Source organism: Chelmon rostratus, chromosome 20 (genome assembly GCF_017976325.1).
Source record: "Chelmon rostratus isolate fCheRos1 chromosome 20, fCheRos1.pri, whole genome shotgun sequence".
NCBI classification, from domain to species: Eukaryota; Metazoa; Chordata; class Actinopteri; order Chaetodontiformes; family Chaetodontidae; genus Chelmon; species Chelmon rostratus.
The window spans coordinates 9,856,135-9,883,397 of NC_055677.1; the positions used below are offsets into that span (position 1 = coordinate 9,856,135).

At 41.5% G+C, this 27,263-nt stretch overlaps 4 protein-coding genes across 8 annotated transcripts in view; all 4 read right to left on the bottom strand.

Annotated features, from left to right (window-relative positions):
• The window catches only part of oxsr1b (oxidative stress responsive kinase 1b), a 42,589-nt gene extending 31,847 nt beyond the window's left edge, over positions 1–10,742 (bottom strand). For 2 of the 3 annotated variants that reach the window (XM_041961356.1, XM_041961355.1), the window contains exons 1-2: positions 10,250–10,742; positions 2,681–2,793 (exon numbers count right to left, since the gene is read on the bottom strand). In XM_041961356.1, the coding sequence (XP_041817290.1) occupies positions 2,681–2,793; positions 10,250–10,319 (183 nt within the window). In that variant the 5' untranslated portion in view covers positions 10,320–10,742. The remainder of the gene's footprint in view (positions 1–2,680; positions 2,794–10,249) is intronic. The other variant, XM_041961357.1, reaches the window with a different exon arrangement.
• Positions 10,743–11,371: 629 nt separating this feature from the next.
• On the bottom strand, positions 11,372–15,845 carry myd88 (MYD88 innate immune signal transduction adaptor). Of its 2 annotated transcripts, XM_041961145.1 has the most exons (6): positions 15,726–15,845; positions 15,297–15,628; positions 14,824–14,955; positions 12,748–12,925; positions 12,307–12,398; positions 11,372–12,211 (listed from the first exon to the last, which is right to left on the bottom strand). In XM_041961145.1, exons 2-6 carry the CDS (start codon positions 15,604–15,606, stop codon positions 12,057–12,059), a joined length of 867 nt encoding a protein of 288 aa, XP_041817079.1. In that variant the 5' UTR covers positions 15,607–15,628; positions 15,726–15,845; the 3' UTR covers positions 11,372–12,056. The 2 variants fall into 2 exon arrangements, with proteins under 2 accessions (XP_041817079.1, XP_041817078.1); XM_041961144.1 differs by having other exon boundaries at positions 11,373–12,211; positions 15,297–15,762.
• A 621-nt stretch (positions 15,846–16,466) lies between these two features.
• cry-dash (cryptochrome DASH) lies at positions 16,467–22,489 on the bottom strand. The gene is made up of 14 exons (XM_041961142.1): positions 22,298–22,489; positions 21,382–21,554; positions 20,819–20,912; positions 20,595–20,725; positions 20,300–20,448; positions 19,742–19,830; positions 19,590–19,663; positions 19,399–19,488; positions 19,158–19,237; positions 19,016–19,075; positions 18,734–18,891; positions 18,424–18,543; positions 18,077–18,253; positions 16,467–17,253 (listed from the first exon to the last, which is right to left on the bottom strand). The coding sequence occupies exons 1-14, from the start codon at positions 22,358–22,360 to the stop codon at positions 17,146–17,148; spliced, it is 1,566 nt and encodes a 521-aa protein (XP_041817076.1). The 5' UTR covers positions 22,361–22,489; the 3' UTR covers positions 16,467–17,145.
• An 882-nt stretch (positions 22,490–23,371) lies between these two features.
• Positions 23,372–27,263, bottom strand: part of map3k22 (mitogen-activated protein kinase kinase kinase 22) — a 39,846-nt gene continuing 35,954 nt past the window's right edge. For both annotated transcript variants that reach the window (XM_041961737.1, XM_041961736.1), the window contains exons 17-18: positions 26,994–27,171; positions 23,372–25,542 (exon numbers count right to left, since the gene is read on the bottom strand). In XM_041961737.1, the coding sequence (XP_041817671.1) occupies positions 25,314–25,542; positions 26,994–27,171 (407 nt within the window). In that variant the 3' untranslated portion in view covers positions 23,372–25,313. The remainder of the gene's footprint in view (positions 25,543–26,993; positions 27,172–27,263) is intronic.

Genomic DNA, 27,263 nt, shown 5'->3' on the forward strand with positions numbered 1-27,263 from the left:
AACATGCAAGCATTCAGTAGGTATGTTTTTTATTGAACATCAAAGCACATTACAGTCAGTACAAATACTAACTTACTAACTACAAATAAGCAGTCTGGCAGTTTTCTGAAATATAAAACGGCTTCAACCCATAAACAAATGAAGAAACCAACAGCACAAAATGCACCCATCACCACGGATTTACCCTTCACCATGTTCCGAGGTACAACTACCTCTATGAGTGATGAGAAGAAAAAACAGAGAGAGGTATTGATCAGAGGGGGCAGTGTTTATTGAGAGTTAATATATAGAGAGAAAGGGGTCCTTGATTTTTTTCAAGCACAAAAAACATCAAATCTTTAACCAAGAAGTTGCGCCAGTGGTGTTCGGACACTTCTTATGTAACAACATACGACATGTGGCTGTGGGGGTAGCGAACCCGACAAGGTCATCTTGGCATTTGGTAAACCTCCCTTCAACTGGAGACCCAGATTAGTATTTCGTTGTGAACTAGATATTACCAGGTAGGAACACTATCAACAAAGTAGGTTTCAATACATAAGTAAGCCCAACAGTTGTAACAATTGTGTAATTATGTAAGAGGATAGTCGAACTGCACCGAACGCAAATTGTAAACAAACCTCCTCCTCATCTGATCTAGCCTGAGTCACTCAAAAGCGCCTGTCCGTCAAACTGCTGTGCCAGGAATAACTACAACATACCACTGCGTAAGGAGACATGACAGATTATTGGTCTTTCTGACATCAAAGAATTTCACAGGTAAGACTAAAGACCAGCAGACTTATTTAAAACTTGCGGCATCCTCTTTTAAAGCTGCTTCTTTAGAGAATAAGTCTGGGATCAATTTAATGCTTCCCCGACGTTTAAACGGGTACCCAGCAGGCTGTGGAATTGGGGGGAAAACCACAGGCAGGAAATCCGACCTCGCTGTATTCCATGTGACCGCCTGCTCCGAGAATCCGGGAGCAACATTCCCCTGATTCATCCTCCAGAAATCTGGGGGGTGGGGTGGGGAAGGGTTCCTTCTCAGTTTAGTATTGCCAGCGAGTAGTGAGAAACCTGCCAGTAATCTCTAGCCATGATCTTCCATGCACATTTAAAGGCTTACAGAATATTTATTTTGCACAGGTTACTTTCACAGGCTTTTGGATGAGAACTAGGACAGAGGAAAAATCCATCAATCACTCTGCTGCTCTGGGTTAGCAGCTCATTTCCCAGGAAAATGTCATGTCTACTGTGATGCAGCCAACAAATTAAAAAATGAATCCTTTGAAAAATACATGTTGCACAAAAGAAACTCTCTGCCATCTCCAAAGCAAGAACACAAGCCACAAACAAGCTCCTGATCCTCTCTATGTGCAGGGGGGCTTGATACGATCCTTCCACCTTTTGAGCTAAATCGTAAATCACATGTGTTATAGTACATGATGTGCCGAGCTGCGGTGCAAGATTGCACTGAGGGCATAAAAACACAATACAGTCATCAGGAAGATGTCCCACGGTGGTCTAATAGTTTCCTGGCAGTAAGTGGAGTCCTCCTTCAGAGAACAACCAGAATAGTGTTTGACGTGACAGGAATGATTGGCTTGGAGAAAACGAGTAATGAAAAGCAGAGGTGGAACTAACTCCCTCCACACGCACAGACCACAAAGACAAAGCCCTAATCGAAATCTCGTGTTGTAAGGGAGTGCATCTCCCTCACAACACATTAAGAGTAGCAAGGCCACAAAAAAGGCAAATTTAGTCATCTCTTTTAGCAATCAAAAGTAATGCCATTGTGTTTTTTAAAGGCATTGCTAATTGTTTTTATTGTATTAAAAGGAAGTAAAAAGGTCTTTCAGGAAATATAAAAAATGCTGCTTTTAATCTCAGGCGCCTGGAAGGGCATGTCTGTGTCTGTTCTGCTGGCAGGCTGAGCCCTGGCAGGGGCTTGTTGCTAGCTTGAGCAAAGCTAAAATTATATCTTCCACAGCCACATGACGGATTTTGCAATCAGACGGTGTACATGCATGCTCTGTGTGGACATCTGTGTACCTACAATTTGTTGTGACCGTGCAACCACTATGCTACAACAAGCTACCAAGCTACAGTGCATGTGTCCATCCGGGACAATATTCAAGCCTCAAGGACCAAACCAGCATCTTACTGGTCCAACGTGGCATTAGCAGGTACGTTTACAAGCTGCCTAATGTGCTGCAGCTGAGCAGCTAACTAGCTATGTGGCCTGCAAAGGAGCAGTGCACTTGGCTGGTAAATATAAATTGGTCACTCGTTCAACGAGCTAAGCGGCTAGACAAGACGTGTGTTCATGTTGGTAAGTTAGATCAGAAGGAGACATTGGCAGGAAAGCTAATGTGTGTTGTTGTATGTTGTGTAGCAGGTTGCTGTCTGGCTCAGTCTGCTCTGCATCTGATAGAAGGCTGATGAAACTGCTTTAGGCAACATTTGCTTGCCTATATCGAAGTTCTCCGTCTACATAGGCAGCATTCCTTCGCCTTCATGCAAAACTAGAGGGCGCCATTATGAAAGAAAACAATATTTAATCATTCCAAATTTCTCCTTTTGGTTTCTGATTTTTTTTTTTCTTAAAGGAGAACACAGGTCAAGTGATTTACAATACACATGCTGGATCTGGGTCAATCTAATATGCTTTCAACTAGCAGCGTTGTGTGTGTCTTACCAGGAGTTCATCCATACTAGTCTGGCACTTCTCTAGGTTGATGCGTTTGATGGCCACCTTCTCCTTGCGTGGAATACAGTAGGCTGCTTGAACCACTGCTGTGGCCCCACTCCCTAAGACAGACAGGAAAACAACATATTATCACCTTTATTATGATTCACTGTAATATAAGTTGTCTCAGGCAAGACAGGGCTCTTAGTGTGGTTGTGGAACCCAACTTTAGCACATACAGCACATTCATCTCAGGCTGCATTCACATCCTTACGCTCCCACAGCCTCTTTCAGTTGTTGGCCCCTTCCGTAACCCCCCTTCTACATCAAAAGATAATGGCTACTACAGGATAGTAAACGTAACTTTTATTATGAGCTCAAAATCCTCCTGAGTTCAAGAAGGTTAAGTACAGTTCTGCATTGACAGTTCATCTAATTTCATTTTGGTACAGCTTAACTGTCTGTTCATCAATTATGAATCAGCTTTCCTAAATCCTGCCTGATGAAGTGAACCTGATTAGGGCCATTGACTCTGCTTAACAAGGCACATCACCAGGAGGCTTTTGAAGGTTCATGCCAGAAAGGACCAAGGTTTGGTCCTAAAACAATTTGGAAATTTCCCTGGACCTTATATCCACGGCACAATTTGAAGATTTAGTCCACTGGACATTGATAATCAGCAGTTATTCTTTATGGAGCCAAATACCACAATCCAGAACATGGCAGTAGCTCTAAAACTAGGAATAAATAAGGTTTATTTGTCACATACATGAGGAGTATATGCAGTGAAATGCAATGTGCTCTGCTTCTAAGGTTGTGTTAAAAGGCTGAAAAATAAGGCTTAGAAAAAAGAAAAGAATAAAACAATTAAATATGTGCAGCCTTATACTATGCACCACAACTGAACACTATTATTCATCAGTACTTTTCAAGATTTACATTTTACGAACTTTTCAAGACTGGGACACTTTAAATCAGCCTCCTTTTCCAAGTGTTTAAGACTCTGCACAACACTGCACAAAGCCTCAGCAACAGTGGGAAGTCTATGCGGGTTTATAGCACCACACCTACTTTTTTGATGTGCAAGCAAACAACACATAAATCACAATCTGATTTAAGCTTAAACCCTACAACAGTAGGCTAATGTTTATTTTGAATAATGTGTGATAGTCAGGAGTAAATGCTTGTAAAAATCCTCCCCAGGAGAGGTACGCTTATTGTTCCTCCGTGTGAGGTCATTTCACTGCCCCCTCTATGCTCTTATTTGATGACATGCATGCACACACGGTTGTTTCCACAAGTTCTCTGGAGTATATGTGATGCTGGGTAATGCTGGGAGCACATTGTCCTCTGGCAACAGGCTTTGGTGAGTGAAAGAGTGAGAGGTGAGTCGGTTCGCCCTCCAGTAAGCTTTTCCTAACCTCCCTCATCTTAGCTAGGCCCAAATATTAACAAAGTGCTCATTGTTTTGAGTTTCATTGAGCCAGAGGTGTGTGGAGGTTTAAAAAGGGCTATAGTAAAGGGAAAAAAAAAGATTGCACTGATTTTAATTAAAAAGTAAAGCTTTCCCTGAAGACTTGACCGCCTTTTATTTAACTGTTTTTATTCAAGATAATTATGACTTCAGGCTATTTGAGAGAAGCAAAGAATAACAGCATAACCCTATTCAGTATAGCTGAAACTAAAATAAACCACAAACTCATGCTCTCTAAGATAATACAGTAAAACTGCAGTTTCCTTGACATTTCATATTATGAACAGGCAGCAATGGTCACTTGAATCATCATAAATACACTGTATGTGAAAGCCTGCTTCCTACGGCTGTAGTGGGTGCCATCTATTGACTGGCAACCTCTAATGTGTGGTTGGCCTTGCTCAACTCTCCATCATGCAAGTAATCACAGATCACTCCAACATTGCTCAAAGGAAGGGGCTGAACGGCTCTTTAAATATATCCCCAAGCCCCCTCCTGCCACCACCACCAGCAATACCAAACAAACCTCTGGAGGCTGGCCAGTGATGGGGAGCTCAGCCCTGGCTGGACCACAGGGAGCCAGTTGCCCTGAACACAGCCGAGTGTAAATTCCTCCACACAAACAAACAGCCAGTCGTCAGGGGTGGCTGGACAGGCTGGAGAACATGTGTGCTTGCATGTGTGTGTGTGTGGAGGGAGGATGAAGAAGGGGGAGACTGTTGGGTTTGCAACAGGCAAGGTTAAGGGGCACCTAAGCTCTGCACGCCATTTAGACTCAGGAAGCCCAATTCTACAAACCAGTTGGGACCTTGACTTAATATAGACCTGATGCTCTTTGATATTTGCTACGCCCAATGTTAGCACACGGTTATTCTGCATAGAGTAGTCATGTCTCTACTATTTGTATCCAGTTACATGATGATTTATCACATTCACTACCCAGCGTCCTGATAATCACCAGCAGTTTTTGACTAAGAATACAAACCTCATCGTGAGTGAGGCATTAAATACAAACACAAGTCACAAAAACATCAGATCTTATCAAATAAGCCACACACCGTCACATCTCTGTCATTGTCACAGACAACATCATCGCGGCCTTCTCCGTCGGAGTGGGAGGAAGCACAAAAAAGAGCCATCCTCACAAAGGCAAGCGCTGCAGTAGCACGAGGGCTTTGAAAAAGTCGGGCAAACATCTAATCTGCTAAACAGTCTGGCACAGGCGGAAAGGCTGCATATCAAGCAGGGGGTGCTTTCCCCCCTTTCTGTAAATGAATTAACAAATGATAATAAACTGGAGTCAGCTCTTAATAAATACAAATACAACTTCAAAGTTTGCCTGTCTGTATTATCTGTTTCCAAAGGCTTCACAACAAGAGTCTGCATGTTCTGGATGTGGATGGTTAAATCCAATCCGCATATTAAGTTTCCACATTAGGCAAAATCAAATGAAGACGATCCAGCTGTCAGCTGAAAATCTGGCGCGTTGACGTGGCTGAGGAATACAAAGCTTTTTGGCTTGTTGATTTCTTTTTGCACTTTATTTCCATTTCACATTTCATAGAGTCGTTAACATTTTAAGGCAACTGCATACACAGCCAAGAGGAAAATATTGTTTAACTAATTGCCGTGTGTAGCTGTTCTTTTAGAAAAAAGAAAAAAAAACCTGTCACGTTTCCACTAATTAACATTATAATTATCCCAGCACAAATAGTCAAGAGCTCCCCCAAAGTTTTCTTAATTGATATGGCTGAGCTAAATTTGTGTTTAAAAGTGGCTTTGTTTAGATCTATCCCCTTTCCTCACACTTAGTTTGCATCTACTCTATGTGCAACAGTACGCTACAGCTCTGTAAAGGTCTACTATTGGAAATGAAAAAAAATTGTTGCAGATGGGGTGAAAAAACTGGATCGCTCCTGTGGGGGAAACATTGACAAAACAATGATGATCTTTGGAAAAGCAGCCAATGTTTTCTGTAAGCATGTTTCCTCAAAACAAGTCCAGCGTGGTAAGGAGTGCATTATTATACTATAACCTGGCAAATACGCGATTGGCACATGCAAGACTACAGTTTTTTTCTTTACAATGGACTGTTGTAAGCCTAAATACCCCACAGTGAGGGCTGCTTGCTATTAACCCAGACGCGAGCATGTTTGCTCTTTAGGGAGTTTACATTCAAGCCTGGAATGTTTGCATTCCTCCTATTCTGGTGCATCTCTATAAAGTCTCCGAAATAAGCACTAGTAAACAGAAAAATAGGTTTACTTAGGCAACAGACAAAGTTACAGCATTACGCTTAATTAGAATTATTAAATCAGCTCAAAGACCATTAAAATACAGCCATTTAAATCTCAAGGTTTCATTTAAGAGTGTGACTGAAGGCTCCAAATAAAAAGATACCTCACATTATGGGCCAACATTAACCTGATGAAAAGCAGAAAATACCTGATTAAAAAAAAAGTAAGATCAAGGCAGAACAGTCAATGTTGTAGTTCATTTCTTTAACCGCAAAAAAGTACAGAGTGCCCCGTGCAATAATATCTTATCAGATCAGCCTGGCCTTGAATTAGTTTCTTAATGGAGTCGGTCACCTGCAGTTTGGCGGCAGCTCTCAGTTTGTCTTTCCTGCCTTCACCAGGTTGTTTTGGTGTTTTAAATTAGTCATCTTTTATTACATTGCTCTAATTACCTGGCTGACATTTCACACATTATTCAAAAGGCAGAATGACAAATGTCACACATGACTAAAAATCACTCCAGCAGCCAGTGCCTTGTAGTGTGTAGTCCCTTGATATCCCAGGATGCAATGTTCTAAATGTGGCCTAAACATTAAAGTTAACCACACTGGAGAAATGTCAGCCTGCAGGTTGCTTTCCATTGTGATAAGTTTCCTAGAACATAATCATACTGAAGTTTTTCAAAACCGTCCGAGGGACAGGACAAGGAACAGGGAGGAAACATGGTTACCGGTGGATACAAACAGTGGGAGCAGAAAGTTTCCAGGGGAGATTTGCCAACACGAATGATCCAAAGTCTGATCCAGAATGAGAGAGAGCAAGCGGCCCTTTTTCTTCTCTTTTTTTTGCAATGGGCTCTGTCCAGTATGATCCTATGCTCAGTGGAGTGAAAAGAGTGGGTGTGAACCATGTAATAACAAGTCCACTTTCCCTGGGGAAGTTACCAAAACAATAGCTCTGCTGGGCATGCTGGGTATGCAGGGCCATCCTCACAACAGCAACCTTCCAGCTGAGCACAAGAGCTGAAGAAAACATCTTTCTGGGATGAAACAGCTTATACAGTGTCCAATCAGTTTCGGTTAGGGGGGGACAGAGGTGGGTTTAGGTCTGGAAGCCTGTAACAGTTTAGCTACTACGGGGGGATTAGCACCTATTTTGAGGAGTGATTAATAGCTGAGTGAAGTAAAAATGTCAAATATTGCCTCTTTTCTAAAGGCTTTTTTAAAGGTTTTGAGGTGTTGATTATACCTATGCTTTTGTAATGGGCAGTTTATAGAAGAAATTATTATTCATGAATCAGCAGTTTTTTTGATCATGAAAATATTCATTAGTTGCGGCCCCCTACTTGAAAACATACCTCTTATATGTGGGTTTCTTGCACCGTTCTTGTGGTGGGAAATCACAAAGGTCTCACTGCTCTCATCATAATTTTCTGAGTCCATATGCATGTACTCTGCTTTAAAGAGCTGTTAACTGACTGTGAGGAAAATTACCAAGCCAATAAAACCCACTCTTTTGATTTAATCAGTGATGCCTTAAAGGAATTAAAACTTTAAAATGAATCCCCCTGCATGTAATGATGGAGAGACACACAACATATCAGTTACCTGTCACTGGAATCAGAAAAAAGATCTACATTTAAAAAGTCTATTTATATAACTTTCTAGGACAAACAGTTGCCTGTAATAATTTGCAGGACTCCATACTGAATTTGTGTTTAGACACCCCCCTCCCTGAATACACACTTCACAACATCACCACAGCTCACCCGGCTGATTGCACAACCTCAGGAATATGCCACCAAAACATGAACCCACACTCCTGACTCCGATAGCATGTTTATTTCCAGAGTAAGTTGAATTCTCTGCTGTGATTGAGGAAAGGACAATATGTTTCGGGAAATCCTGATGGCAAATGTCAAGATGGACACCGGAGGAAAACGGTATGTGGAAGTCCCTCCAGTGTGATCCCCTGTGTACATGAGAAGAACAGCAAAAGTGGTCATTCATAGTAAAAGCCTATCCCCCATTATCCCCTCATCCTGTCCTAAACAAGGTGAGAGATAAAGACTGTAGTTGACTTTTAAACCAATAAACGATCTAGTAGAGGAAATTGCAGCTAGTCAGACTGAAAGCTCAAGTTTTCAAAAGATGTATTGGTCATATGATTATTAAGCAAAGACTGCATGAGCGGACAGGGTTAGAAAGGTTTAATATGAACCAAACCAAATGGGAGGATATTTCTTGTTTAACTTCAGTTTAAAGTGCACAACTGCTAATCAGATTTCAGTCATTTATAAAACGAGGGGAAGAAACTAGGCTAACTGCACAATTTGTTCCCAAAGCTAAGTTGATAATCACGATCCTTGCCCTAACCCTGAGTAAGCATGCTGCAGTCCAGACTTGAAACAGCCTTACCGGTTTCAAACCTATGCTGACAATCTGTGCCGCACATTGCACAGGAAAATGCCACAGAACTGGTTTCTACACAAGAGGGGCTTTATCTCTGTGTGCAATGTTAAATTGGAGGGCGTTATCTTGCGAGGTGCCCCAGATCAAATTTTCCAAGAAGCCTAGGGAGGAAATGCTGAAATGGGTAAAAGTTAAATGAACGTCTTTTAAAAATACACAGAAAGGTTAATTTAGGGCCTGCAGAGTGGACCCTCTATAAACACAGATTCCCTGAAGAGGAAGCCTGCACCACTAAGGTAAAGCAAACCAGAGGTACAAACTGACTGATTTGAGAGGACAATATGTTGCTTATATGTCCACATTCTCAATCTCGACAGTCAGCTAAAGGGGGGATAGGGTTTACTTTACTCACTAGTAAAAGCTGTCATTCTTCAGGCCAATCAACCTAGAAGCGAGGCCTGATTCTGCACTGGAAAGGTGCAAGTGCTCAACCAGGCTGGAGGGTTTGATAGAGACTGTGAGCAATCATTAATATACAATTAACCTTTAGGTGCAACCCAGACTTGTTTAAACAAAACACCATTGATGATGTTTATCAAATGATTTTTCCTCAATTTCTGTGAGGGACATGGTTAGAAGCCCCATAATACTGATTAATCCTCTCCAAAGAGCTCTGGCATAACTGGATTAATTCAGGCAGTAAATTGCCCAAAACAATACCCTATACTCCAGTCGGGACCACGGAGGCTAATCTCTGGACTCTGCAGCGGTAACACCAGTGTTTTAGGGGGGAAAGGAAGTTCTGTGCTTCAATAGCCAGTGTATTTTAATTGGAAATGGGCGTGAACACACACACACACACACACTACAAGTTACTTACAGTAACGCTGCCTGCGTGATACTTGGCTTTACCAAAGCAGGTTCTTCCCCAAATAAAAAGCTAACTTTGAGGATATGTGATTTGTTATGTCCCTTCTATCTAAAATAATAACACTGTCTAATTTAAATAAGACATACTTAATATTCTTGTAATTTTATAGGTGCAACGCCCTCTATCTAGAGTACATTTAAGAAAGTGTTAAGATAGCTGCATTAATTCACGACTGCTCAATGAAAGTGTTTTTTTTCTCCCCAGCAAATAGTCAGAGCCTGACTAGACAGTAACGTTATAACGCTCGTTTACGACTTCGGCATAGCCCCAGCGGACGGGGTAACCGCTCTCACTAGAAACATTCCACTGACTCCAATTCACAACACCGCCCGGCTAGGATTGCCAAGTTGCCGAACGCGATGAACTCAGCCCAGCTCAAGAGAAAGAAGATGCCTTCTACTCGCTTTACGCTTGAACTGTATTAACGTTAGCCGTGATAAGCCCCCTTTTCTGTAAACCAGCGGCAGAAATTCTCAGACTGTCGGGTAGCACATACATTAAGCTAACAAGCTAAGGATAACATACCAATCACCTCGTGTAGCTCATAATCATCTTTGTTGATGGACCAGGGTTGGGAGCTCAGGTCCTCCGACATGGCTGAGGAGTCTGCTGAAGCCGTACTATCTGTAGAAAGGTGGTGAATCCAAAGACTGTGCGTAAAAAGAAGTCAAAGTAATCCAAACAGGAGCAACACGGGCGACACTTCCCCTTCTTTGCGAATCCTGCAGCACTCCTGTCATTCCCAAAGTTTGACACTAGCCTAGCAGCCCCGCCTACCGCATTCCTACTGATCAAATGTGGACCTTCCCGGCGGACATATTGAGTGTGTGGCGTTAGAGCACACAGTGTCCCGGAATCCCACTATACGGGTAAGTAAAGAATAAAATTACTATTGGCACGGGTTGGCGGCTAATTAGACTGAGCCAACCCTGAAGAGACAGTGCCAAACATCCAGCGACAGAAGATCAACTGTTTAAAACGATGCCGACACAAAACCATAAGATATATTTGTTAAGACTGATTTTTATATGCTACATATATATAAATGAAATGTACTTGCATACACAAGCCACGACGGAGATTATTTAAATATTAGGTAAAACATGCCCTAAAACGAATCATGCCTTTGGTTTCCGCCACACTTTAAATGGCGGACTTCAGAAGCATTGGTCTCATACCCCGACCGAAGACTTATAGGCATTCGTTCTTCTCATATAGCAAACAAACCCCGTCTTTTTTTGCTCACTTTAGCTTATTGCACTTCCTGCTCTCCCACACCCAAACAATTTTATTGACGGAGCGCGGTCAAACTTTTAAACAGACTGAACGTGCTACCTGACAAGCAAAACCCAGGGCAATTTAATTTTTTTTTTGTGTGTATGAAAAGAGGCGTGTTGCTGTGGGAACATTCTGTGCTCTGATTGGACAGTCCCACGAAAGGTGCTCTGTGATTGGATGCCCACGTGTTAAGCGTAATATGTACAAAGCAATACTTCTTTTTCAGCATTCAATTAGCGACACCTCTGGTGCATTTTACAGCACGCAGGACTTGCACAATCGCGAACTCTGCTGGAGAACTATAGAACAAACTGCTTTCATGACTATACACAAGCTTTACAAATAAAATAAAAGTGTAATTGAAAAAGATAATAACATTTATTTTCAGAAAATCATATTCAGACCATTTCTTCAAGAAGATTAAATTGATTTCTTCTGAAACTGCTCCAAAAAAACCACATAAAAAAAAAAAAAAAATGCACAATCAAACGTCAGCCATCATGGCGACAGAAAAAGGCAGGTGTCAGCAGCCAGTAAAACAGAACGTACTGAACTGGAAGTATCACAATCACAATATCTCTTCCTCTTCAGCTTCAATCTCATCTAGAAGCTGCTGACTTATAAGAGGAAGTGGGCAGTGCAAAGAGAAAAAGAAAAAAAAACAGCTTTCACAGAGCATTTAGTAAATGCTCCCCCAAATACAAACAGATCTCTTGTCAAATATAACTCACACATATAGTCGCCAAAGACAGGCATTAATGGCTTTGTGCAGTGAGAACTGCATATTTGGTATCCTGTGTGGCTTAAGTTTCAAATTGACACTATTTAGAAACCACTATGTGATCTTCATTGGAAACACAAGTATGCTGTATGTTGCAAATAATATATACCATATACACACAGTAAATGGTAAGTGGGTTCAGAAGCCAGCATGATGTGGATAACAAGCGAAAGCAGACACTTGAACCTGTAATGTTTGGCCATTGTCCGATATTCCCCTTTTCTGGTATTAAAAAGAGGCACCGTTAAGCATGATTAACTGTGTGGTCCGTGATTATGGCAGCGAGAGAGCTTTGGCCAGCCGCACCCAGAACCAGGCCTGTGTGCAGGGCCTGGTGTAGTCACATATGGTGAGGAAGCGCAAGATGCTGGGGAACGGCTTCGTCATTGACTTGTATACCACTGGAATAAGCCGTTTATTTCGAGCACCTGGAACAGCATAAAAAAAGAATAAAAAGGGTAAATTACACGCTTGCACGTCGCAGTAAGACAGACAAAAAGGAAGATAGAAATATGCAACTTACCGGGACAGAGGCTGAGAGCAAACTTGGTCTGAAAGTCACAGGCATCGCTGTCAAGGTATTCATCAGAAATCACCACCACCATCCTCTTACACCTGCACAGATGGTCACATGTTATAGTTCTTGCAAAATGTGAATTTAAGAGGGGGAGCTGTCATCTCACAGAAAACCTGCTGCTCTCAGGTGTCTCATATCTGAATCTAAAATGAAACTTATTAGGCAAGTTTTGCTGTCTGCCATGACTGAAACTTTAATATCTTTTGTATCGATGAATGTTCCACCTCATTTTTTTGCTAGATAGTATTTTGTCCTGTTTGTTTGTGCTGACCTGCTTGGAGTTTAAGGACCAGATCTGGCCCCATGTGCCAGTATGTTCTCAGTCAAATCTAACGGCCAAATAAGCAGACTAGACCTGGACGTGATGAGCACGTGTCGATATCTCACCTCTTCTCGATGAGCTCGCTCGTGATGCTCCATACACAGGAGCCCGGGAGGACATCTCTGTCGAACACACACAGTTTCAGCTTGTACTCTGTCTGCTCCAGCTCCCGGATCATCTCATGGACAAACACAAAGTCACTCTGGCAGTAGCAGATGAAGGCGTCGAACAGCTCAGGGGTACCTGGATTCAATTCAGTTAGATTAAAGTCAATAACACAACTTAATTCACGCTTTTAAGGCCTGTACTGCACTAACGCTTGCAACCCAGGACAACTTACAATAAAAGAAGAGAAAATAGGGCAAGATCCCAGACATCCAAGCCACAGACTGTTTGTACCGCTTCCATCAGGAAAGTGGTACAGGAACATCTGCACCACCACCAACCGACTGAGGGACAGCTTTTTCCCCAGAGCTGTCAGAGCGATCACCCCCAGCAGCCCCTCACTGGAGTGAGAGACTGTGAGAACTACTGCACACTGCACTTTTAATTGCAATTACGAATATTTTTATTGCATGTTGGTTTATTTTATTCTAGTACCTTAATTTTATTTTAGAATCTTTTCTTCTTATTATCTTGTTTCTAACATGGGGGTTGCAATGCAAATTTAATTGACATGTCATGCTCAATGACAATAAAGAAATCTTGAATATTATTCCACAGAAATTAGATGATTACACAGAGATATGACACACTTGATTGATTGGTTGAGAGCAAAGCTGTGTGGGGTAGTGGAACGGTGCAGCAGAGGAGATGTGTGTGATTAGAGCTTTTCATGATTCATCAGATTAGGAGACGAGCCGGAGCTTTTCCTGTGCGATGCTTCCACCACAGAAAATAATGCTGATATCTGTTATGACTGCATTACAAGATAGATAGAAAGGACTTTATTAATCTCACAATGGAGAAATTCACTGTTACAGTCGCTCTTTAGAACACACAAGGGGGGGGTACAAATAGTATTTGAAGGTGCAAATAAGAACAATGTAATTGTGCAAATAGGTAACAATTAATATAATAAAAAAAAATTTAAAATAAGGTATCCTATGTACAATGAATATTATAAAAAAAAGTGTTTTGCTTAGCAATAATATAACTATGGCAAAGAGTATAAAATTACCTTCTAGTGCAAGAGGAGTGGATTATAGAGGTTTACAATCAGAGGAGGTAGATGTGGTTGATACAGAGGTTATTGCACCTAATAACAAGTACAGTAGAGTTGTACAATCTGACCGCAGTGGGAATGAAGGACCTGCGGTAGCGCTCCTTCCTGCACTGAGTGCCTCAGTCGGCCACTGAAAGATCTGCTCAGCTCCTCTACAGCCGGTGCAATGAGTCCATGATGGCTGTGAGCTTGGCCAACAGCCTCCTCTCACCCACCACCTCCAATTCAGAGTGTTATAATGTTGAGAGCAGCAACAATTAGTCAAAAGAAAATTAATCTGCAGCTATTTTGATGGCCAATTAATCGCTTCAGTCATTTTTTAAACAAAAATGTCAAGCATTCGCTGGTTCCAGCTTCTTAAATGGAAGGATTTTCTGCTTTTCTTATGTCAATTATGTCACTTTGACATTTTATAGACCAAATGATTAATCGTGAAAATAACCTGCAGATCAATCGATCATGAAAGTAATCTGTAGTTGCAGCCCTAATACTGTTGTATGCATATACTATTACATGGCTGGATTATTATTACAGATGCATTACCAATGTAGGCAGCATTTTAGCCTTACAGTTAGTTAGGGTGGAGCTAATTTGAACTTCTTTTTATGCTGCTGGGCACTTAATATTTACCTTTTCTGATCATATGATTTGTGTGCAAAGTGCTCATCTGAAAAGTAACAGTACAGCTGAGAGATGCATGCAGCAGAGTGAAGAGTACAATATGTCCATGGCAGCTCTACGATGGCTGTCAGAACAACATCATACAAACTGTTCAGAGAAGAAATGATCAGTTGCATGATGCTGAATCACAGACAGCATGTGTTTCTGATGGGATTCGTGCCGACAGGTGAAGCAACGCGGGGTGTTTCTTGTTGCTGTGTGTGTGTGTGTGTGGATGTGCAGCACAAACACTGACCTTCGGGGTCATCCTCCAGGGTGAGACCGACCCTCTCTGGGGTGGGAGGGAGGCAGCTGTCGACCACATCGACCTGAACTGGGGGCTCAGCCGCCTTCTTTAAACTCGCACAATACTTCCTGACATTCTCATCTGGTGCATAAAAACAAACGGCACACAAATACATGAGTTTGCATTCAGTAAACTGGGATGAAATAGAAAATGAGATCAGACTTGTAGAAATACTAATAACTGAGCTGACATCTAACTCTCAGCTTATTATCTCAACCACTATAATTGGACGAATATTTCTTAATACATCCTGAATCATGTGCGTGACTTTTTGCAGTATGGAGAGTCAGGCATGTGATTCATTTCCTGAAGTACAGCAGGGGACGCCGATGGGGAAAGGAAGGTACAAATGAGTCAATGTTATGAAACGCGCTTTTAAAGAGGTAGAAAACAAACTGAATTTCCAAATGACAGCAACGCACCTATCAAAGGTCGAAGATCCTCCACGATGTCCATCCTCTCCACCTCCGTCAGGATTGACAGCAGCCTTCCCACGGTGGCGTCTGTGGAGCGGGCCCGCCAGTCCTCCAGGACCGCCTCTGTGGGCCTTTTTGACGCTTCGTGGTTCTTTATCTCGAGGTAGGTGAAGCCCATGGCCTCTGCCACGACCATCCAGTCCGCGGCCACTGTGCTCCTGGGGTTCAGATACAGTCCCAACTTTTTCCTCAGGCTCACGTTGAGCGCTATGAGAGGAATCGTCAGCAAGTCGACTTCGGAGTCCGAGCAAGCCATGTTGGAGGGTTTCCGGAGAGCCCTGCTGGACGACATGCTTTAGTTGAAATGTTAGAAGCGAGACAAAACCACCGACGAGGTGATAACGGAGCGAGTCGCTTCAGGCGCGTGCAGCTTACCTGACGACAGAACGCGGAAGCGATGTCAGCTGGCGTTTGCAGAGGACTGCGTCACGCGAGGGGAGGAAATTTACTGTTTACCTTCAGACAACACAGGCTGAAGGAAAGTGCACCTCCCCTAAACTAGACCACCCCCGTCCCAAAAAAGTTTGGACTCTGTGTTAAACATAAATTAAAACAGGATGCAGTCATTTCCAAACGATCAGTGTTACCGAGCTCATGTAGTTACATCCTTTATTAAATCATGTGTTCACAAAGTGGTGAACCTCGCTCCATCCTTGCTTGTGAGTGACTGAGCCTTTTCAGGATGCTCCTTTCATATCCAATCATGATACTCTCACCTGATACCAACCTGTTTACCTGTGGAATGATCCAAACAGGTGTTTTTGGAGCAGTCCACAACTTTCCCAGTCTTTTGTTGCTCCTGTCCCAACTTGTTTGAAACGTGTCGCTGTCATCAAATACAGAATAAGCAGATATTTACAAAAAAAATGAACTCAAACATTAAATATATTGTCTGTGTACTGTTTTCAATTGAGTATATGTAAAGAAAAGATCAAAAGTTGTCACAATCTGTTTTATTTTGTTTTTAAACAACAGTCACTTTAGTCATTTTATTCACCACCAGTTTTTTTGATTTCTTTTTAATATATGTCTTGTCACAGAGGTTGAGAGTAACGCAATTTCAATTCTCTGTCTTGTACATACTGCAGAATTGACAATAAAGCTGACTTTGACTTCATTTGTTGTACACAGTGTCACAACTTTCTTGGAATCAGGTTTTTTTTTTTTTTAGTAAAATGGCTTGCAGCAGTAGGCACCATGGGAAAATGTTGGTGAAAACAGATATGGGTGTCTGTTCCTCTTTCTTGTCTACTGTCCAATGATATCTTACAGCTCTACCTCCTTCCTTTGATCATATCTAATAGAAAACTGATACCAAGACTTCAAGATTCAGTCTACAGCTTAAAAAGGTGTCACTTGCTGCAACGGACAACAAAATTACTGAACAAAAACTCTTTCATTTTGCCAATTTTATTTTGTAACTGCCACAAACAGGCAAACTCTGAAAATGCATTAAAAAAATGACAACTGCATATCCAAACAGAATCTGCACAAAAACATCATTGTAACTGATTCACTGCATTAACACTAAAAAACACCGTGTGGCTTTCAATGTTGCTGCAGCTTAACAGGAAGAGAAATGAGTCCATGAAAGGTATCTCATGAGGCCTATTTTTCTAGAGAACTGATGGCATGTAAATATAGCTCAGGCAAGTTCAAGTTTTCAAGCGTAGGCAGGGCTGTCCATTTCCTCAAATCAGCTTTCCTCAATCAGCATGACAGTGTGCAACACAGGTTTTTCAGCAACAGTTGTCCAAGTTTGCATCACTGGAGTGTCTGAGCATTCGTTCACAGATCACAGGTTTTTGCTTCTGGAGAAATAGAAATCTATGCCTCTGTCCCGATGTTGTTTGGGAGTGTGAGATGGGCCTTTCTTTCCTCTTGGTGAAGGCCCCGTTCCACTCTAAAAAAAAAAACAAAACAAACAAAACCTTTGCCCTTATTGTGATGGTTTGAAAGAAGTCAGTGAGGCAACATTGCCTGTTCGATTCAATGCTTGTTTTTTTCATTCTCAGTAAAAACCATGAAGTACTATTGTTTGCCAGTGGTGGAACGAGTATTTACATCCTTTATTTAAGTAAACGCACTGATACCCCAATGTAAAAATACTTAATTTAAAGTAAAATGACTCATTATTATATTTGACACTGTTAGATTGTTAACACTGATGCATCAGTGCATATGGAGTATTTCACTGCTGTAGCTGGACAAGGTGAAGCTAATTTTAGCTTCTTAAACATAAAGTTAGGTTTACTCCAGTGTTCCCAACTTCATGAGATAAATCTGAGGGAGTCATGAGATGATTAGCAAAAATTTGTATTCAGTTTTTTGACCTCTTTGAACATTGAACAATTATTCAAATTAAGTCATTTGCGCAGTTAACAATTAACAGACATCTTAAATGAGGTGCTGCTTTTTGTAAGATAAAAAACACTGGTTCAATAATTGACAATACATTGTAATTAATGAGTAATTATCTGTGGCTTTGGGTACAATCTTAAACTAGCAATTCAATCTGTAAATAAAATTACTTGTGTAGTATAAATATAAAGTAAAGGAAAACAGAAATACTCAAGTATAAGTACCTCAACAATTGTACTTAAGTACACTGCTTGAGTAAATGTACTTAGTCACAATCCAGCACTTGTGTTTGCAGCCATAAAAGATAAAGAAGCAGCAACACACAATCATACTATCCACTTCCCTTTTCTCAAACAGTCACCCACCGCTTTCTTGTTAACGTGTCTGCTCCATTCAGGCGCTGTGACGATGGGGGTGGGGTAGGTCTCACCGAGGGACACTTGAGCATGTGACAGCGCAGCAGTGCTGAGGGCCCACGGCGTGTGCACGTCAGCTCCCTTGATCCCCTGCAGTTCAGGAACCCACCGCCGTACATAGTCACCCTACGGCAGACGCACGGGCAAACAAGAACTAATTAATCAATGACTGAGATTTAAATCTGACAGTTTGCTTCACATTTGGTTTCATCATCATCACAAAGCATGAATGAGACATTTTGTGTTGAAGTACAAACACAGTCAAGATAACAACTCATGCATCTTCCCAAACGTACATTACTGTCATAGTCGAGGCCTTGCTTGATCATGTTGAACTTCCTGTTCTCTCTGGGGTCATTTCCTACTCCGGCACTGTACAGCCAGTTGCCATAGTTGCTACAGACATCGTGGTCAATCTTTGGAGGAAAATTTAAAATAATGAGGCCAAGGCACTTCTTAGTGTCATCATCTATGTCTGTCTACAGACTGAAGTGCTGAGTGCATTACTTAAAAAAAACTGTTAATCTGCTATTTCACAACATCTCAATAATTTCATCATTTATTGGATAATTTGTTCCAAACTAAAACATGGCCTTGACTACTTACAAGAAGACACTCAAACCACTCAGCTCCCATCCTCCAATCCAGACCCAGGTCTTTTGTGAGGAAGCTAGCAACATTTTGCCGCCCCCTGTTGGACATGAAGCCTGTCATTGCCAACTCTCTCATGTTGGCATCCACAAAGGGCACTCCTGTTCGGCCCTCTGTTATTACAGACGATAAATATTTTCAGCTGTAATTCATATACTCTCAATGTACCTCTTAAAGACACTACGTCATATTTATGAAGAGTATTTTTTTAACCAATGAAGAAAAAATGGTGCAAACCTTTCCAGGAATTGAAAAGCTTTGTGTCCTTTTTCCATGGAATCGATTTATCTTGAAGACCTGAGATAAAATTACTGTGAGCTTTACATTTATTTATAGTATATATTTAAATTTTAAAAAATCAGTTGAGAGCTCATTTTACCTTTGACCTGAAACAGTCTGTTTCCATACTTGACAGCTACAAATTTGAAGTAATCCCTCCACAAAAGTTCAAAAATGACCCTGAAAGACAGCAGTGAAGGTCGTCAGAGAGTGGAGACAAATTTGGTTCTTTGTTACTACATAACAGCTCCTGATAGAACATATTTCATTTTCATTTTGACACATTATAACACTATTATACCTATTGTAAGTATTCTAGTCCTTTCTAACGCAAGACTCACCAGTATGTGCTCTGATTGGCTGTTCGCTCCCTCTCATACTGCTTGATCTGATGATAAATATACTTGGGTGAAATGCAACCCATCGCCAGCCTGCAGAATTAGAGCACAGTTAGAGATATATTTATAGGAATTACTTCCATGGAACATTTAACTCCAGTAGGCATTCACTAGTAGAGGAAATGCTCACTCACCAAGGTGCAAATTTAGTGGAATAATCCACACCAATCAAGCCATTACGAGTCTCCTTGTAAGTCGCAACTGCATCCTACAAAACAGAAAATCACACCTACAGTACGTTAAAGATGATGCATCACCATGTGAGAGTAATGGAAGTTGTACTCACAGTGTCCCAGAAATAGTGTTTGAGTCTGGCCAGAGCCTGACTTTCACCACCACTGCAGGGGAAGGCTGAGCGAGGATCAGTCACAGGCTCTTTGAGCAGAAAACAAAAGGAGGAATTTCAGCATCAGACTGAATTCATCCATGCTAAACACTCCCTGCTGTACATTAAAGACATGCAGAATCATAAAAGCTTAATCGCATACATGGAAATCGAGCCTGTCTGCTCGCTAGCTGGCATTTAATGAGGAAATCTGTGCTCAGCAGTTTGCCTATTGAATTCTGAAAGCAGCAGCAGTGTGGATTTACTCAACAGAGGCGCTGCATAAAATGAGCAATTTGTGCTTAATATTTGCCAACAGCCTGGAAACACATTTACACAAAATTCGATCTAATAAGCACAGAAAATAAATGTGCAGGCGTTTGATCTGTTGATACTGATACAGACGTAGTTTCATCATTTCTGCAAATTCACAGAACATGAAGACAACAAGGTGAGCGTAGATATCCTGTATGAATATAAGCATTTGGATTGATCAGATAAAACATTAGGCTTGATCACCTGTCTGTTGCAGGTCCTCTGCTGTGGGAATGGCTCCTTCCTCCAGCCCTTGGGGGAGAGGCTTTAGCTGCTCTGGCGTTGGGAAGACAGGCCTCACCCTGCTCTGGGTCTCCACTGCCTTCCTGAACTGAGTGTACACATCGGGCAGCCTAACAAACCAGGAGGAAATGGTACAAAACAATCCAACACCTCGTCATCTACAGCACACCTCTCATAAAATTGCCAGAATCAAAAACAGGACATTAGGCAGAACTTTGACATCTTGTCCCCAGGCAAGCCATATCCTCTGTCCCACCTGGATATGTGGTTAAATGGAAGATCATCTCTGTGGTACAGTGTGGACCCCCAGCAGGTGTGAACTTTGACCTTCATCTGTGCACAGACATCCTTCACTCGTTTCTCGACATTCAGTTCTTCCGAAGTCACCTGGAACATGAAAGCATGAGGGAAAAACTGTCTCAAAATCACCACACAATGTAATGAAGTAGCGATAATAAGAGAAAGACTGTTTAAAGCTACCTCTTCATGGAAGGCCACAGTGCTGACAGAGCCTAGCTGCTTGATGAGGTCGGCAACCACCTCCTCTGGCTTACCCCGTCTTACCACAAGGTTGCTGTCGCACGCACGCACGCACGCACGCACGCACGCACGCACGCACACACGCACACACACACACACACACACACACACAAAAAGTTAACACCATGCCAGGCAAGCTGCATCCTGGGTAGAGAGCTAGTAACTCTCCCCCCATGCTGACTGGAAAAAATAATGGGAAAAGTGTGTGCAGCACCAGTGTTAATGTAAACATAACCCCTATAAGCCCAGGTGTGTCCTGATCCTGTTAAATCAGTTAAAACCTAGAAAGCGGAGGAGAAGGTCTGCACCGACACGCAACACTTGGTGTGTACATATTTTCATGATCACTTTTAAACCTTGTAAATAAATTATGATTCTTCTGTGCCAGAACAAAGACAGAGCTGAGCTGTGGAGAAAGTTAGCAGTGGAAATAAAAGCAGTAGAGGACACATAAATTGAGGTCATATACAGGAAGACAAGCCCACAAACAACAGTTTAGTTACCTGCCCTTGTTGAGCAACGTGTTTCTGAGGTCCCTGATGCTCTCCAGTAAGAAGCGCAGGCGGAAAGGCCCGGTCTTTGGTAGGTCGTAGTTGTACGTTCCCACATAATGTCTGGGGTCAAAGCAGTACAGTGGGACAATGTACTCTGCATTTCTTTGAGCCCAGTGGAAAAGCTGCAGGCAAAGAGTGCAAAGTACGTGCTGTACCATCATCTCTTAGGAAAGGTGATTACAGTGGCAGCAAATAATATAAAATATTACATTTGAGTCTACGAGAAAATCGTCTCAGAACTACAAATATAGCCACTGTAAGTGCACTGCTAAGGATATACAACTTTAACATGTCAGCTACTGATGATAACACATAAACCTAAATCTAATTTGATGTTTCAAGGACACTCAAAGTAAGCAAATGCATTTTCACTTGCTAAAATCTTATTTGAAAAATTGCGTCTTTTATTTTGAAAACAGCAACCAGAATTCATACACGTTGATTTTCTGCAATATGGCTGACCGAAGGCCCGCAGTTTTTGTAAAACAAACTTCGACAATAAAGGGCAGGTCAGGGATAATATTTTGGCACATAATTTGTGCAGTTTCTGTGACAAATTCAAATTGTCTTTTTTTTTTCCTTTTTCATTTAGCTTTGCGGAAGATGCTTTTATTCTCAATCAACGAAGCCGGAAGCAATATTGCTACTTGCTGCTAGCGAAAAAGATAGCTTGATGCTAGTAGCAAACATACATAACATAGTCAAAATGTTCTCGTAATGGCAGTAGTATCAAAGCGAATGCTACACGGTAGGCACATAACGTCAAACACACACTTTTACTTGTATGTTTGGGTGCTTTATGATTAAATAACGTCGCATTTCATATTTGTATGGACTCGTAACAGAATCATAGTCGTAACGTTACCTCATTGTCGTGTAGACGTAGGTCGTTCCTTAGTAAGCATATGATGATACGAGAGGTGGACATACTTGTCGTTTGCAATAGAGCAGCAGAAGTTTTATGAGAAACACCGGCAGCGCTCCGTGTAAGAGAGCAGCGTCCTCCGGTCTGTCGGTGCCTCGGTGTCTGCTGCTCGAGGCGGCTGAGTCCGTCACGTTTTCAGACACGACGTTACAAAACATCAGGTTTTGTAAGCTGCCTCGAGCTCAGTTGTCTCCAGCACCATGCAACTCAATGGGGTGCTTTTGCCGACAAACACACACATAGACACACACACACACTGGCCACTTTATAAGGTCGACCTCGTTTACATGCTTTTCATTAGAATATAATATATTACATTCAATACAATGCACTCCAAAACCACCTTCTACGACCTTAATAATATAAATAATTTTGAGTGTGTGTGTATATATAATGTGTATATATTTTTAAAATAGTTTTCTTACTGACCTAATTAGTGTAAGTTATGTGTTTTGTGACATGAGTTTATATCTATGTATGTAAACATAGAGTATTGTTTCATAGAATATAAGATTAAGATATATAGGTATAAGATAAAAGATTATACAGCTGTACCTAATAAAGTGGCTAGTGAGTGTATACACCAAACTCAATTCATTAATCAATTTATTTTGTTATGGCTGTCCATGTGAAACTAAATGCAAAAAGAAAGGGGATGAGTTCACAATAGTTGCACTTTGAGGTATGTGCGGTATTTTCTCTCCCTTTGTCCTTCTTGTGAGTTGTTGCCATGATTAAAAACAAATTAAATTCAATTAGGAACGAAAAAAGGGAACAAGAATTTGCTTTTGTGAGTGGGAAAATCAAAACAATAAACTGACGTCCTAATTTTTTATGCAATGCCTTACTGTGTCTCATATTCGAACATAAACCAGGTAATAGAACAAAAATATATATAAGCTCCATGGAAGAAGAAAAAATGTGGATAAAAGTGCTACAAGGGCAAAACAGATACTTTTCATAGCAGCCTTGGGCAATGTAAACAGAACAACACAATAAAATCACACAGGGAAATAGTCTTAGACCTTGGATTTATTAAGTTAAATGTACAAAAGATCAACAACTTGATACATTTCATGTTTCAAGGCTTTGTCATTTAGACAAAACAAACTCTGTCCCAATCGAAAGCCTCCCAACCTTTTCATACTGCCTGCCAGCTCTCAAAGAGACAATCATACATACCCCTGTCTAAATCACAGTACAACCTACTGCATAACATAGCTATTTCATCAAATAGATTTGTATATAATGTAAAGAAATTTCATACAAAAGTGCAGAACAATATGTATTTACAGTATAATCTTTTTTTTCCATATAAAAGAACTTCAGCAAATCCTGTGTGTGCTCTCTACTGAACAGCTGCTCACCTTAGCGTTACGCTTTGGCAGTGAACATTTGTGTTTACAAGCAGATTCAGATAAGGCACTGACAAGGGTCAAAAAAGATTTGATCATTCCTTAAGTGCCACTGTATCACAGCTAGCCACTACCCCTTCAACATCACTCTCCCCAGTTAAAGTTTCATCTCATCACTTTAAAGAATACAGCATTCAGCTCCGCCTGTCCAACTTAACCCTTTTTTTTATGCGACCTGTAACGTTATTCTTCATCTTGCGCGGCACAGAGGTGTGCTGTCGAGTGGTCATCGAGTGGCCCATTCATATAGTGTGGGAAGCAAAGTAAAGGCATGGGGTGACTGGATTCATACAACAAAACCGTTAAATGAGACGCTTACTTCAACCTAATTTCATAATGCTTTTCATACTAACACAATGTGACGTCAATGCATCTGATTTGGTCTGTGCAGTCTACTGTGCACAAAGCTGCCATAACATAGAAAAGGCTATAGGGCTCTGAGGTGACAAAACAATCCAACATGACTAATACTGCACATTAACTTTAGCCGAACGTTGTTGAAAGTTTCCGCAACTTGTCTTTGGCCGCTTCTTTCTGTGGACCCACGGCTCACTGCATGGGAAGCTGGAAATGGATGTCACAGACTCCAACAGTAGTGTTGGTATTGCTTAACATACATTGCACGCGACTGCAAAAGTTTGGTTCTTTTCTTTTTCTCTTTACATCAGAAACAAACTACGCAATTCTCCTTATGAAACTCTATAAAAAAATGCTTCAAATAGAAAAATATCTCCTCAGTTGATTATCCTGCATGTTGGAAATGTTGCAATGCATGATACCAAAAGTGCAATGTTGACAATCCTTCTAAATGAGCTTGTGAGTGCTATGAAAGTAGGGCAATGCAACCCTTTAAAGATTAAAAAAAAAGAAAAAGAAAGACATTCTTGCTTACAAATTCTTATTGTAAGGCGTTGACAAAAACACATTTACACTTTTTAGGAGACAGTAGAAAACTCGTTTGCTAAGATGACTTTGTGTGTGTTGTATTGTGTGTTATTGTCTGTCATAAAAAAATATTTTACCTTCTTAATTTCCCTCCCAGCTGGCTTCAGCTGATGAGCAACCTACAGTACTGTCACATGTGATCAATGTCACCAGTCAGTTGCGATCACTTACCGTCTGGCCAGACCTAGACACTGTTCTGCGGCAGTAAATGCATGTTAAGACCCCAAAAGCTTGAGAAGTCACTGCTCTCTAACTTGGGTCACTTTTCCTGCTCTTGTTTTAAGGACAGCAGTCTGTAGCTTGTGAGACTGCTAAGTGCCTTCTCATCATTTCCCTCCTGGGGGAACAACACTGCGACGCCTCGGAGGACTCTGGAGATCTGACGCAATGGACCTGGCCTTTCAGTGAACAATCCAGGTTGAGCTAGTTGGTGAGAGATGCAGGGTCCTGACAAGGCAGACACTGGTGAAAGATGGCAGGGCAGGAAGTAGGAGTGACGCTGAGCTCTGGAGCCTGGTGAGGGGACGGGGGCTGGGGACGGGGTGGGCCGGAGAGGGGCCTCGCAGGCAGGGGAGGGGAGGGGGGGTCCGCAGGCTTCAGAAGCTGCCCTGGACAAATGGGTGGCTGAGCAGAAAGTCTGCAGTGGGCCGCCACTTCTCCTCCACAAAAACCTGCCGCAGGAAGTCCCTGCACGCATCGGTCACGCCCTCGGGGAGCATGGGCTTCGTTGGCTGGGTGGCTATCTTAAAAATGGCTGCCATGGCCTCGTACTCGGCCCATGGAGGTTTCTGGGTCAGCATTTCCACAACGGTGCAGGCGACACTCCTGAGGAGGAACAAGATCCAGCAGAGTTGGTTGATTATCAATAATCATATTTAATCACATCAAATACTGGTTTACTGTTATGTTTATATGTATTTATGTTTATATCATAAAAGCATGAGTTGACGCTTTAACACTTGCTCCACTTAGGTAAAACAATTTTTTTTTATGAATTTGGACATAAAGTTTTCAAGGATTCATTACATTGTTGGACTGCCAGAGTGCTTCTACTATGAATCTACCCTATATTAATTACATGTTTAAATGAATGTACCTTCCATCGCAGCAGCTATCCAGTGTAATTTTACACAGTGTTGGCATCCCACAGGTAGAACAGTCAGAAGTAGAGAGTTAAACACTGTTTAAAACCTTGAGTTAAGATTAATTTTTCACTTCTGCTGTTCTCAAGGTCAAGGATGAACTTTCATACTCGTCTTGATGTTCTTTCACACAGTCCAATCTCACAAAATTGACCATGTTAAGCTTCCAGTGGGAACCGTGTTTGTCAGAAAACTTGAGCATGAGAGTAATTTGGGAATTTTGTTTTCAGATGACTCGAAGGATTAAATGCTCTTTGGTGGGTTTAGTTCAATTTTCCTCTCTTAGGCTAAAATAAATCTCTAAACAAACTAAATTGAATCATTATAAAAAGTATTTGTCCCTCTTTTTCATGAAAAGCTGACGTTTTAGAGATACAGGTTTCTCACTGGACATGAACAAATAGGAATATTCACTGCAGGGATGTTGCTTTGGATTGCATTATATTTCACAGATGTTGATGCTGATTTATTCTTCTCAGCAATTCTATTACAAGTTAATATTTCTGCTTTGTAATCCAAATTTAAATGAGCATTTATGTCCTGTTGGCTGGTATGTATTTAACTGCTGCAACTGGTCTTATTCCCCAGAAATACACTGTGCTTGTTGAATTGAACTTTATTGCTGCAGCATTGTACCTGCATTATTTACGCAACAGAGCATTCTGTAGTATATATATATATTATTTTATAGTGCAAGCAGTCATTATCATAGTGGTAGTGCCCCAGATGCAGAACAGCAGGTGGTGAGAGGTTCAATACTTTTATACAGTCAAATCTCGCATGAATTGCACATTATAAGCTTCACAAATATAGTATTCAGTGCAGGACTGCATTATATTTTACACATGTATTTATCCACCACTGCCCTGTATTCAACACAAGCACATATTTATGTGTTCTAGTGCAAATTTAAGGTAGCATTCATGTGTTGGTGACTGTTTTAAACGTCACCAGAATGTGCTTACATGCAGTACGTCCTGTTTCAACAATGTGCTGCTTTACCACCCATGTATTGAGGTAACTTTATTGCTTTTACTGCGACTGTATTTTTGTGACTGTGGATTATCTTTGGAGCTGCAGCAGTCTAATATCCCCTTCGGGCCTCATTACAGTTCCATCTGATCTTAGTCTTACCATACATCAGCCTTGCGGCCATATCCCTCCCCATTGATGACTTCCGGACTCATCCAGTAGGGGGTGCCAGTGACAGACTTGATTCCTGTACCAGACATGCAGATGGTCTGGATACGTTTGCTGGCTCCAAAGTCTCCCAGCTTCACGTTCCCTGATGAGTCTCTCAGGATGTTAGCACCTGGTGGAACGAAAACAAAATGAGCTCAGACTTATTCAAGAGTCTCCCGAGGGCGGGTGATATCCTTGAAGGGAGACTTTGACAGTTTGGAG

Coding starts and splice junctions, on each gene's coding strand:
- myd88 (XM_041961144.1), bottom strand. CDS start 15,642: ATGTCGTCCAGCAGGGCTCTCCGGAAACCCTCCAACATGGCTTGCTCG. Junction 12,399..12,747: donor AGCGAGCTCATCGAGAAGAG/GTGAGATATCGA, acceptor CCATCTGTGCAG/GTGTAAGAGGATGGTGGTGG. Junction 12,212..12,306: donor TGCTCTCAGCCTCTGTCCCG/GTAAGTTGCATA, acceptor ATGCTGTTCCAG/GTGCTCGAAATAAACGGCTT.
- cry-dash (XM_041961142.1), bottom strand. CDS start 22,360: ATGTCCACCTCTCGTATCATCATATGCTTACTAAGGAACGACCTACGT. Junction 20,449..20,594: donor CCATTTAACCACATATCCAG/GTGGGACAGAGG, acceptor CTGGTTTGTTAG/GCTGCCCGATGTGTACACTC. Junction 19,489..19,589: donor TCCACTAAATTTGCACCTTG/GTGAGTGAGCAT, acceptor CTAATTCTGCAG/GCTGGCGATGGGTTGCATTT.